Below are 12218 nucleotides of genomic sequence, written 5' to 3' on the forward strand. Positions count from 1 at the left end.
AGGATGCCCTGCATCCCGGCGAGAACCAGATGTAAGTTCTTTGGCGCTCTTTAAAGCTCATTGCTGCACCTCAACACTTAGCACGGGGCCCAGAACCTGGTGGTTGCTAAGATGGAACACATGCGCTGCCCAGACACCACTGCAAACCGCCACTCTGGGCTGCCTGGGGGGGAGGGAGGCCTTGGAGAGCCCCTGTTCTACCTGACACCACAGCCTCCCACCTCCGCTCCTGGATCCACCACACAACCAGCTCCAACTCCGTCCAAGAATAAAGTCTGTTATGTAACCGCACGGCGGACACGGGGGTACATGGAAAAGCAACCGCAAAGTGGCACCGGCCACTGTTAGTCTCCGAAGGAAATAGATGGTCCCGAGTAGAACTTTCCATCTCCCTGGGAGCCCCCCGCCCCCAGCAGGCAAACTTTCCTTGGTGCTTTCTAGAATTTATTTTATTTTGGTCGAGCACATTATTTGAAGTTACTATAGCAACGTGTCACCAGCTGGTATCACATAGTAATATTGGCATTTAAGTGGCAAGCTCCCGAAGTTGGCTGTTTTCCTCCCTCTGCGATCTCGTCACCCCCCACTCACCTGAGGTGAGCGGAGGACGCTTTGGCCGCTGCCACGCCTCTCCCCTCTCTCTCGGTCTGTCTGTTTGTCAAGGCTGGGCAAGCCCGGAGCCTTTTCCTGGCTCACGGGGCACTGCAGGGGTCCTGACTGGTGTGTGGGCGGGTCTGCATTACAGCTGGTTAAATAGAGACGTTTAAGTTGAGTGTTGTAAAACTATTGGCCATGTCAGTAGGATGATGGTGGTGGTGATAACGATGATGATGGTGGTGGTGGTGGTGGTGAGCAGGAAGAAGAGGAAGAGGAGGAGGAGGAGGAAGAGGAGGATGCTGTTTTTATGCAGAGGAGTAGAATGATCTGGTGGGAGGGCTACTCTCCTGATCACAATCACCTCGTATCCCAGCTAACTGATACCAGTCACACAAGACTGGCTTTTTCTTCCTCTCCTTTGTCATTGCACAGTGAAGAGACCCTGACCCTTTGCCTTTGGAGCTCAGCTCCCCCCCCCCCCGCCCCAGGTGTGCAGCACCTCCCCACATGCTGACGGGCTGAATTAGTTAAGAGGATCGATCGTCTGGGGTCGCTGGAGGGGCTTCCATCGGGGAAGTAAGCCCCGCTGCTCAAGGCGTTAAATAGACGACACCCCCCAACACGTCAGCTGAACGCCTGCGATGATTACACTTATTTTTACACGTTTGACCTAGTTTCAAACTGTGTCTCTTCACGCCGTGATTCATTAGCTACATTTTAAACCACCCCGAAAGGAGTCGAGGTGACTCTGCCTGGTTTACGCCAGCGTCTCGCATACAGTTTCTCTCCCCGGAATGTAATATGTAGGTCCCCCTGGTATTCCGTTTTAAGAAAAGCAATTTCCCATCCATAATTTCCCATCCGGCATGCTGCTTGGCTGTGGGTGAGTGGCCGCCTCACGCCTGGGTCGCTAAAATATATGTCCACTACAAAATTTCTGCCAGGGCCGGGGTAGGGGGGATTCTCACCAGCCTGGACCGCAGGGCACCCCTCCACCCCACGGCTCCCCATGCAGTATTCAAAGGCTTTTCCCCCTGCTGCTCACGGGGCTGGGAGGCTGGGCTCCCGCACTAGAAAGTTTGAGCTATGCCAACATTGGGAGTCTCTGAGTTGCTAGGAGAGATGCAGTCTGATCATCGCCCCCGCCCCCAATTCCTCTCTCTCTCTCTGCTGCTGAGCATTTACAACAAGGTAGATGCAGAAGTCAGGTCTCAAACTTGTGAACAGGGGGAGGGGGCAGGAAGCAGAAAGGCGGGTGGAGGACCGTGTTGAGGATAGTACTGGGAAAGGGATACACGTCAGAGAAGCGTAATATTATTCCATCGTTCTAGCTGAGCATGACTGAGCTTTCTTTTCTTTTTTTTTTTTTTTTATTTAAATGACTGGAGGAGCCTTTTCTAAATCCAAACCTGCAGCTGGCGTCTCATGCCATTTCACAAATCAGTCACATTGGTGTGATTTCTGACAGATCTGATACTAAGGTGGGCTGAACGCCCTGGTAGAAAATAAAGGGGTGCTTCCAGTCGGAAGTGAGACGCTGTCATTTTCCATTAACGGCCAAATGCAGGTAACTTGTGCAAACTTCACTCACATCGCACTACCGAGAGGCACCCGGCCGGGTTTTTCCATGTGGTTGGGTGGTTAGCACGGAGGAATGGGCCAGCCGGTAAGAGTCATTCTGATTGACCGGTGAACCGAGACACCCCGAGCCAGTCCTTAGCAAAAGATAAATGGTATCTCTCATAAAATGGTCCCTCTTTCTCTAGATGGGGGCTGGGCCCCCCCACACACCCCTTTTAATTTTTCTTCCAAAGCGAAGCATGGAAGTTTCTCTAAACAAGGCTTAAATCAAGACAGCCTTTTCAGGGTAATGCCAGTGAACTTGAGCGCTGAGGTTTAGGTTTTTGCTTTTTCTTCCCCCTTTCAAATTCAAATCAAGCCATTGGAAATAGCAGGCATTCCGGATCTATGCATTTGGGGCAGCCTGCAGCTCCGACAATGGTGAATTCCCCACCACACACACACACACACACACACACACACACACACACACACACACACACACACACACACACCTACCTCACAATCCCAGGAATCATTTAAGCCAAAGCTTTAAAAGTAAACTACTGTCTAAGAGACGGTCGCATTTTCTCCCACAGGACCACCGATCACACACACACACACACACACATACAGAAATGAAACCTACTCAAATCTCTTACCTTGAAGCAGTGGGTAACCTGCAGAGGAAGCCCCCCTTCCCTTGCAAAGCGAGCCAGGCTTTGGCCAGCAGCAGAATTACTCCAAAAGAGGGAATAATAAGTCCTCTCTATTGTAATCTTCACTGTTTAGATGCAAGAAGTGTAGTGGGTCTGCTCACGTAGGAATAAATAAAAAGCCGAGCAAACTGCACGGCGCCTACCATGTGAGAAGGAAAGACCTCTAGCGGCCACAGGCTGAATTCTTGGAGGAAGGGAGGAGATGGAGAGAGTAGAGGAAACATGAGTGCCTCTCTCTCTCTCTCTCTCTCTCTCTCTGTCTCACACACACACACACACACACACACTCCTCTCGAACTCTAAAGATTTCTCCTTTCTGGCACCCAGCCTGCCCAGAGGGATAAACAAGAAATAAAGCCTGTTTCTTGGTTTAAGTGGGACCTGGTTAAGTTAGCAGTGCTGGTGGTGCTCTCTGGTTTGAAAGGGACTGATAATTCCACAAACTCACTCACCCCCTGCGGGCCTGGGCAGGGGAGAGGATCTGACTCCCTGGATGGCCGGGAGCGTTTGTTTGCCCCAGGGCAGAGGTCAAAGTCCCCCATCAACACACACACACACACACACACACACACACACACACACACACACACACACACACGAGGCCGACAGTGCTGCTCCCCAGAGCCCCCCGCTGCGCGCTGTCTGCCGGCGTGCATGTTTCCTGCACGTTTACGGTGTGTGTGGTGGTCACGAGCAGGCAGGGCTGGCTTCCTGGGCCTGTGAGCTGGCCTGGTGCTCAGAAGGGCCCTGTGGCTGCCTTGATATTCGGAATCCTCTTCGAGGAGGAGTCTGCATTTTCATTTTGTGCTGAGCCCCACTAATGACACAGCCGGCCTTGCCGACTGAGAGGAGAGCACACTCTCCCCAGCGTCCCGATGGGAAGGGACCGGGAAGCCAACGAGGAGCCCTGTCTTTGGGGAGCCCCTTTGGGGAGCATGAACTTCAGGAGCATCCGGTTCGCGGAAGACTCCCTATCCCACCAGGAGGGCCTTCCTGGGAACATTAGGCTGTTCTTGCACCTCTAACTGGACTGCAAACCTGTCATCTGGGAGCTTATTTTTATTTCGTATTTGTTTTATATTTTTTAACAAATGAAGAAATGGAGAGTTTTTTGGTTTTAGGGAGCGTGTGTGTGTGTGTGTGTGTGTGTGTGTGTGTGTGTGTGTGTCTTTAACAAAGACAGCAGTTCGTGACAGCAAACCCATTCTCTTGGTTCCACTGGAATATTTCCAGGCCCATCTCTCTGGTGTGCGTGAGGTCCGATACCCTTTAACAGTGGGGTCCCCAGGAGACACCTCTATGTCACCCAGGCGACCATCTCCCACAGCCTCACTCTTGGCCAGGCCTGGTGGGACTACTTTGGCCAAGATAGCAGTCCCAGTGGAATCTTGCAAGAGTCAATCTCGAGTGGCCTCCCTCCCCCTGCTCCCCTCCAGTGGATTTGTAGTTCGTACTCCCTGTACCAGGTTTCCAGAGCCGATCTCCCTAAAGTCTGCTTGCAGACACTCCCTCAAACGGAAAGCACACCCCGATACTGCCTCATAAAACCTGGGAGGGCAAACGCAGGGAAGTGCATGCGAGCAGACTCTGGCACACGGAGGGGTGTGGTTCTTGCTCCTCTGAGCCCACAGATCCTTCCAGACCCACCTAGTCTCCAAGTCCTCACGCTGATTTCCCTCTCGGATGTTACTCTTACTTTCCCAACTAGATCAGGAGCAAGAACCACCTCTTCTCACTTCTTTTACCCTCCCTGGCCCCTAACAGGTGCTGGTCCCTGTAGCTGCTAGCCTCTCCCTGGCTCATTCATGGGGCTCCAACCACCAATTCTCCTGTAGAGAACTTCAGTCCATTCCAGGTGTTATAGGGGCCGTTTGATTCTTCTGCTACACCTCTTGGGGTAGATATGGGTGGGTGATTGTGCTACTTTACAGACGAAAAAAATTGGTGCTTAGACATGTAGGATTATTTATTGATTTTTTAGAGAGAGATGAGTGAGAGAGACAGACAGAGAGAGAGAGAAGGGGGAGGAGCAGGAAGCATCAACTCCCATATGTGCCTTGACCAGGCAAGCCCAAGGTTTCGAACCGGCGACCTCAGTGTTCCAGGTCGACATGTAGGATTATTTACAAGAAAGTCAAACTGTCTGCAGGATCTTGATGGAGGCTGGATCTCCTGACACCAACTCAGGGCTCTTTTCCCAAAACATACAAGCAGCAGGAGACGTAATGAGTAGGGCCTTATATTCTATATCTGGAGCTTCTGTTACAGTTGCAGGCACATAAAAGGTGTTCTGAAAATGATTTTTGGATGAGTGAGCTGATGATGAGTGAGCCAGAAAGAGACATTTCTTCATAGAGAAGTTTAATGTGATCATCTGGGAAGGAGACATTCTCCATCCCTGGGGGCCATTATTATTCTTGCCTGCGATGGTTGGGGCATCTGAAGTCAAAGAAATGGAGAAGATGAATGTCACGGTCCTCTCTCCAGTATTTCATGGCGTGTCTCTTTGTTCCTTACAGAGTCACTTTGTGGCGTGTATGACGGCCATCTTGGACCAGATGGGCGACCAGCACTACTCCTTCTACATCGAGACCTTTCAGACCAGCTACGAGCTTGTGGTGAGTCTGTAGGGCGCTAGTCAGGGAGGCCTGTCACACTCCTGCTTCTCAAGAGTTTAGGGCAAGGAGGGCTCCCACTGTGGACCTGAGTATGCGCGTGTCTGAGTTTACAAACGGGACCGAGGGTTCCCATGTCTCATTCCCATTGGGCCTGAATGTGTCCTCTGGGACACGTCTTCAGTCCAGAGACGAGCCCTGAGTGTCTAGCCTAGATGGTTTTGTTTGTTTGTTTTCTAGTTTTTACTTACTTATTTTACTGAGAGAGAGAGAGAGAGAGAGAGAAGAACATCAAGCTGTCCCTGCATGTGCACTGACCAGGGATTGAACCCGCAACCCCCTGCACTTCGAGATGATGCTCTAACCAGCAGAGCTATCCAGCAGGCCTGGTCTAGATATGGTTTAACACGTATTTGTTGATGAATCGTGAACACTTGGGGGCTCGAGGGCACGAATGTGTGAGTCGCACAGTCTCGGGTTTGGATCCAGGACTTGTCACCGGTTAGCTGTGTGACCACAGGCAGGTTAACCTCTCTCAGGCTTTGGGGTCCCCGTCTGTAATGTGGGGACAATATCGTGTATGTCACAGGGCTGTAAAGGGGTTGAATGAGAGCACAGCAGCTCTGCGCTACGAAGTGCTCAGTGAGAGACAGCTGGGGCTGCGTTCTGACAACAGGCGTGTCGGGGAGGGTGATACGCTAAGCCCCTGTCTTCTTCTGGCCTCTCGGGACTCATTTGCTACAGGACGGTCTGCCTGTGGCCTGCAGCCTGTGGCCTGTGGCCTGTGGCCTGTGACCTGCGGGTCTCTGCTTCTGTAGCAGATGACTTCATCAACATAGGGCCCAGCCTGGGCTGTCCCGGGGGTGTAGCAGCCACTTCGTCCTCAGCGTGGTCACCTTGTCACTCTCTCCTTGCTGCTGCCATCCATATTCAGGGGTTCGGCTCCCAGAGACCCACTTTCAGCTCTCCTGGGAGAGACCAAAGGCCCCAGAATTGGACGAACCTCGGAGAATGACCCATGCGGAGGGAACCATTAGGAAGCTAATTACTACCCTTCATTCATTCAGGGCAGAGACTCTCCTTGTTGGGGTAGGATGGCCAAGAAATGGAACCTCCTTCTGGATATAAAACAAAATCAAAGCTTAGAAACAGAGGTCCCCCCCCCCCACCATTACGTTCTCTCTGTCTCGGGACATGGAAATAAAAAGACCAGGCTCATAATGTTTGATCCTCAGGGAAGGAAAGGTGGGAAGGAAGGTAGGAAAGAGGGCTTTTATTTATCGAACATACACACTTTCTCATATAAACCTCACAACAGAATGACACAGGTGTCACTGCTCACTGTTATAGGTCCTCTCTCTGCCGGCTCACGGCCCTCCTGCCAACACGGGGCAGAGGCAGAGGGTGAGCCTGTGCTCCAGCCCTCCCTCCATGTTCCATCACCTCACTCATGAGCCGGGGGGCCATCTTCGTCCCCACAGGAAGGGAATGTGTCTGTGACCATACCCACAGCTCCACAGAAAACACCCAGGATGCAAACCAATACCCGCCATCATGGTCCCCGCGCACTTAGCGAGCACACGCAGTGGGCCGGGCTCTGTGCAAAGCGTCTTCTAGACCAGTGCTCACGCCTTCTCACGGCGACCCTTGGGGGTAGGTGCTGTCTTGAAGCTGCTGATGCAGAATCTGGGACTTAAATGCGTTGCGGGGACTTTCCCTAGAAGCAAAGATGGCTGGGAAGGAACCGATCTTATTTCTAGAATTTTGCAATCCAGCATGAAGCAGTGATTTTTGAATTATATCCCCCCCTCCTTATTCTCCTCTACCATAAATGCACATGCGTGTGCGCACACACACACACACGCACATGCACACACACACACACACACACACACATTTCAGCCCCAGCTCTTCTACTCTTACCTGCTTTATATACATTTTAGGTTCCAGGTAAGATGTTCTCTGAGCAGTGAATTCTGCCATTAAACTGATTTAAAAACTGTGGCTTAAGAAAAGCTCTGAATGGGATTCCTGTGGACTTTAAATTCTACAGGTGAAGGCTGTTCGAGTTCATTTCCACCCACCCTCCTCCCCTCCCCCTCATCAGGAGGGTCCTTCCCGGCAGTGATTCTGGCCTCGGCTACTCAAATGGCTCTTGAATTTGTGTTCTCCGAAGACGGAGAACGAGTTTGGTCCCCTGCAGAATCTGACGGGGTGTGGTGAGGTCCACTGCGAAGCTCTGCAAGAAGAGGGGAGGAGGTCCCTGTCGGGTTTCCCCCAATCGGCCGCGCTTCTAGCACCGCTAATTCAACGCTCATTTTGCTAATAGTTTGTTTGCTCAGTGACCTGAGGTGCTATCATGTAGCGAAGATTATTTCCCTCTCAAATACATATTTGGAGAGATGATTATAAAATTGCCACATCAATGCCTGCATTTACTTCTTTCCTCCCAAAGCCAGAATTAATAGCGCTTTATTTTGAGAGCAGTCGTGCATTTCACGTTCCCGTCCATCCATCCCTCTTACACTGGCGAAACGGCCTCTCTGTCAACAACCGTGAGCTTCCATTTAAAAGTCCACTTCTATGGGCTTCGTTGGCTCTGCCCCCTGCCTTTTCTGCCCCTCTACAATATTATAAAGAAAACTATTATAAACAACCGGCGGGATCTGGGCACTTTTTAGTCTGTCCTTATAAAACAAGATGACAGGTGTGATTTTTTTTTATTACTATTTCAGGACTTCTTGATGGAGACATTCATCATGTTCAAGGACCTCATTGGGAAGAACGTGTATCCAGTAGACTGGATGGCCATGAGCATGGTTCAGAACAGGTGAGCTACCGCCCGCCTCCTGACGGCCGCGGCGCCCCAGCAGCCCCTTAAAGGGCCCCGGCAGGGGCAAGGTGGGGGACAGTGCTCCCCGACAGGAAGAAGGCGCCCCAGCAGCCCCTTAAAGGGCCCCGGCAGGAGTAAGGTGGGGACAGTGCTTCCCGACAGGAAGAAGGTGCCCCAGCAGCCCCTTAAAGGGCCCCGGCAGGGGTAAGGTGGGGACAGTGCTCCCCGACAAGAAGAAGTTGAAGAATAACAACTCCTTTCTTTCTATTTTTAAAGCCCAGGAAACTTCTCACCCATCGTGAACTTATCTCTTTTGTTCTTACGGGTTTTTTTTTTCCTCCTCATGCCTTTTTATAGACCGAACTGGCTACTCCCTCACCTTCTCCGTTCTTCAAATGCCAGTTAAAATAGTATACTTCGTTTGTGAAGCCTTCCCTTAGCCTTGGGAACAGGAGAGCGTAAGGTCAGCCTTATTAAAGTGATATTAGTTTTTGTTTTTTTTTCAATATAATAATAAAATCCACTCTGTGACATATGGTGAGAGAAGTTGAGGGAGTGTTGGGTTAAACAGCTTGGGATGGAGTTCTGTGCTGCAGGACTGCTCAGAGCCGTTCACATGCTACCGTTGTTTCTCCAGTTGAGGCTTTTTTAAATTTTATTTATTCATTTTAGAGAGGAGAGAGAGAGAGAGAGAGAGAGACGGGGGGGGGGGGAGGAGCTGGAAGCATCAACTCCCATATGTGCCTTGACCAGGCAAGCCCAGGGTTTCGAACCGGCGACCTCAGCATTTCCAGGTCGACGCTTTATCCACTGCGCCACCACAGGTCAGGCTCCAGTTGAGGCTTTAGGATAGCATGTCACGGTTTTATTTGCCCGTGGAACCAATTGGCGCACATGTATGTATGTCTCTGTGTGTGCACCTATTAACATCTCATAGAATACCAGTGTAATTCAAGTGTAACTCAGATCCCCCATGGCCCAACACAAAATTAAATAAAAGTAAGTATAACCAATGTTGGTCTTTAATGCTTTCTCTCAAATAATACTATTCCAGCCAAGTGACATTCCCATCAGAACACTTAGCGGTACTTTATAATGGTTCCCTTTTCCAGTCCTCTGTCTCTCGGTAGTTCTTAGATTTCTTCCGAGTCACAGACTCCTTTAAGCCTGGCTCTTCCTGGCTCCCCCTCCTGCCCTTCTCTCTCACTTTCCTTCGGCTTCTTGTGTTTGTTTCAGGTTCTCGCCCTGGAAAACCCTTTATTTACACTGGCTGCAAGATCTGTCTCTCTCTGCCGATGACTCTTGTTCTGTATCTCAGAAGCTAAGACTTGGCTACAAAGACAGAAATATCCAGAGAGGGTGGAAGAAGAGGAAGACAGGAGGCTAAAGCAGGACTCCGTAGTGGAGGGAAAGAGAGGAAGGAAGGCTGTGGACATTTTTACGTAGAATAGTTTTGTCATTGGATGTAGTCTGAGAGTTTCTCTCATGTCTCCCTAAGAGCCAACTCTGTCCCAGCTGGCCTCTGTCCCCGACAAGCTGCTCTTCCTCTCCCCGGATGCCTAAGTGCCTCGCCGTGGGACTTGATGGGTACACTTGTGCGTGGTGCTCCTGGGGCCAGCGTCAGAGGCTGCTGAAGGGGAGGAGAGGTTTATCAAGGAAAAAAAAAAAGAAATCTCTGTGTTTTCAAGTTTATGGTAAGAAGAGTAAAATCAGCCCAGCAAAAAAAAAGTCAGAATTTTTAGTCTGGGCTGCACTTGACCTGATTCTCCTGTTCACGTCAAGCAGGAGGGAGGCTGGCTGTGCAACAATTAAAGCGGTGGTGGTGGGAATTAGGTCCAGGCCACATGATGGATCAGAGGCAGGCCCCTCCCTAGCCCTGGGTCAGGGCCAGCTCTCTGAGCATGCGACCTGTATAGTCGGCACAGGACCCCGTACGCTAAAGGGTCCCCTGCTTGGTTTCGTGCCCTGTTGTCCTCCCCTTGTGCACTAAGCTCAGCAAAGCACGTGGCTCGTCACACCTCATGCCAATGCCCAGTCTTGTGTTGTGGTAGCCGCCAGCCCCTGAACTGCGTGGGAACCCCTGCTCTGTCTGCCGGCCAGTCAACAATAGCTTGGGGTTTTGCCAAATTACATGAAGCACCTGGGTGAGTCATCTTTGACTCACCCTACACTGCAGATACTTTTAACCGTTCACTGTTATCTCCTGTTTCCATGGACTCTGACTCTATGACTTCGCATAAACGATGACTCCCCTTCCCTTCTAGACCAAACTCAGCGTGAAAGTACCCGTCGAATCCTGTTCTTTCTCCTTCGTGTGTCCTTTTTAGTCCTCCCTCATGATAACAGAATGTCTCCCCTCCTCTGCATTTCTGTTCACGTCCATATTGGAGCGCTTCCTCCACTGCACCGCCATGATCTCTGCCTACGGCTGTTTCCGCCCCTCGACAGCAGGCTTCTTGGGGGCAAGCACTACATCCAGTTCGTCTCTGTGTTTTCACAGAGGCCGTCCTCCATAAATATGTATCATGAATCTGTGTATACAGTGGGCATTTCTTACTGATTTGGATTTTAAAAGAACTTCTACTCCAGTTTGCCTAAGAAAAAGAGAATGTATTGGCTCAGACAACTGAAAGACTCCACGGGTATGGATGGCTTCAGTCATGGATGTATCTAGGCGCTCAAACAATGTTGTAGGAAATCTGTGTCTCTTACCTTTGCTATTTTCTCTCTTGCCTTTGCTCTCAGGCAGGTGCTGTCTTTGTGATGTGGGAAAATGGGCTCTAGAAGTTTCAGACATGTGTCTTGTTGGATTAGCAACCAGAGTAGAAAGAAAAACCCTGTCCTTTAGTAAGTGCAGCCAAAGTCCCAGTATAGTCTCCAGAGGCTTGGGCGACATACCCCTCCATAAAGCTCTGTGGCCAGGATAATGAAATATGCTGTTTCATTAGGCTTTGGTCAAACTGAGGCACAGAATAGATGAGTAACTTACTTAGTGTCGCACGGCTAATAAGAAACAGAGCAGCCAATGCAACTGGAGCCCACGTTCTTAATCTCCACTGCTTGATCCTGTACATTTGTGAGGCTCATTTTGTTAAGTGCATTGTACACACATGCCAACTGCTTATTAGCCCAGGCAGCTCAAGGAGGCCCAAAGAGGTAAATTGCCCAAGGTCATGCAACTAGTTAGTGAACATTTTCAATGTTAATTGGACAGGCAGAATGGGCACCAGATCAGTGTTCCCCAGAACACTATTTTCAAAAATATGGCAGCCTAAGCTCCATTCATTCATGTGGCCAAGGCAAACTTCATTTAGTTAGTGTGTACATTACAATATTTTTATTCCTCTCTTCCTATTTTCCTTCCCTCCTTCCTTCCTTCCTCCCTCCCTCCCTTCCTTCTTTCCTTTTTCCCTTCTTCCTTCCTTCTTTCCTTCTTCCTTCCTTCTCCTTCTTTCCTCTTTCCTTCATCTTCCCTTCCTCTCTCCCTCACTCCTTGCCTCCTTCCCTCCCTCCTTTCCTTTCCTTTCCTTTCCTTCCCCTTCCCCTTCCCTTTTCCTTCCTTCCTTCCTTCTTTCCTTCCTTCCTTCCTTCCTCCCTCCCTCCCTCCCTCCCTCCCTCCCTCCCTTCCTTCCTTCCATTTCTATATTGTAATAACTTATCTGTTTGTATCACTTCTCTATTATTTATATATGTATGCGTTCGTCCTGTGTACGGTATCTGCTTGTTGGGGAAGGGAAGGACACTTTCCGAATCTGAGCGTCTCCTCGGCTGGGTGCTGTTTGTGTATGCAGACACAGTCCCATGTCTACTGCAAGAAATACCGCCTGTTGGAGCATTTTTCTTTTTGGTAAGATGCAGCATTCAGTAAGGTCTGATTTACATGACATGTTTAAT

At 50.2% G+C, this 12218-nt stretch overlaps 2 protein-coding genes across 3 annotated transcripts in view; one reads left to right on the forward strand and one right to left on the reverse strand.

Annotated features, from left to right (window-relative positions):
* Positions 1–2958, reverse strand: part of INSYN2B (inhibitory synaptic factor family member 2B) — a 111302-nt gene extending 108344 nt beyond the window's left edge. The window contains exon 1 of the mRNA XM_066342688.1: positions 2820–2958. The gene's annotated coding sequence lies outside the window, so the exon portion shown is untranslated. The remainder of the gene's footprint in view (positions 1–2819) is intronic.
* The window catches only part of DOCK2 (dedicator of cytokinesis 2), a 401087-nt gene that overhangs the window by 300504 nt on the left and 88365 nt on the right, over positions 1–12218 (forward strand). For both annotated transcript variants that reach the window (XM_066342684.1, XM_066342685.1), the window contains exons 28-29: positions 5396–5494; positions 8227–8321. In XM_066342684.1, coding sequence (XP_066198781.1) covers positions 5396–5494; positions 8227–8321 — 194 coding nt within the window. The remainder of the gene's footprint in view (positions 1–5395; positions 5495–8226; positions 8322–12218) is intronic.

The sequence above is a fragment of the Saccopteryx leptura genome, chromosome 6 (genome assembly GCF_036850995.1).
Source record: "Saccopteryx leptura isolate mSacLep1 chromosome 6, mSacLep1_pri_phased_curated, whole genome shotgun sequence".
Taxonomy (NCBI): domain Eukaryota; kingdom Metazoa; phylum Chordata; class Mammalia; order Chiroptera; family Emballonuridae; genus Saccopteryx; species Saccopteryx leptura.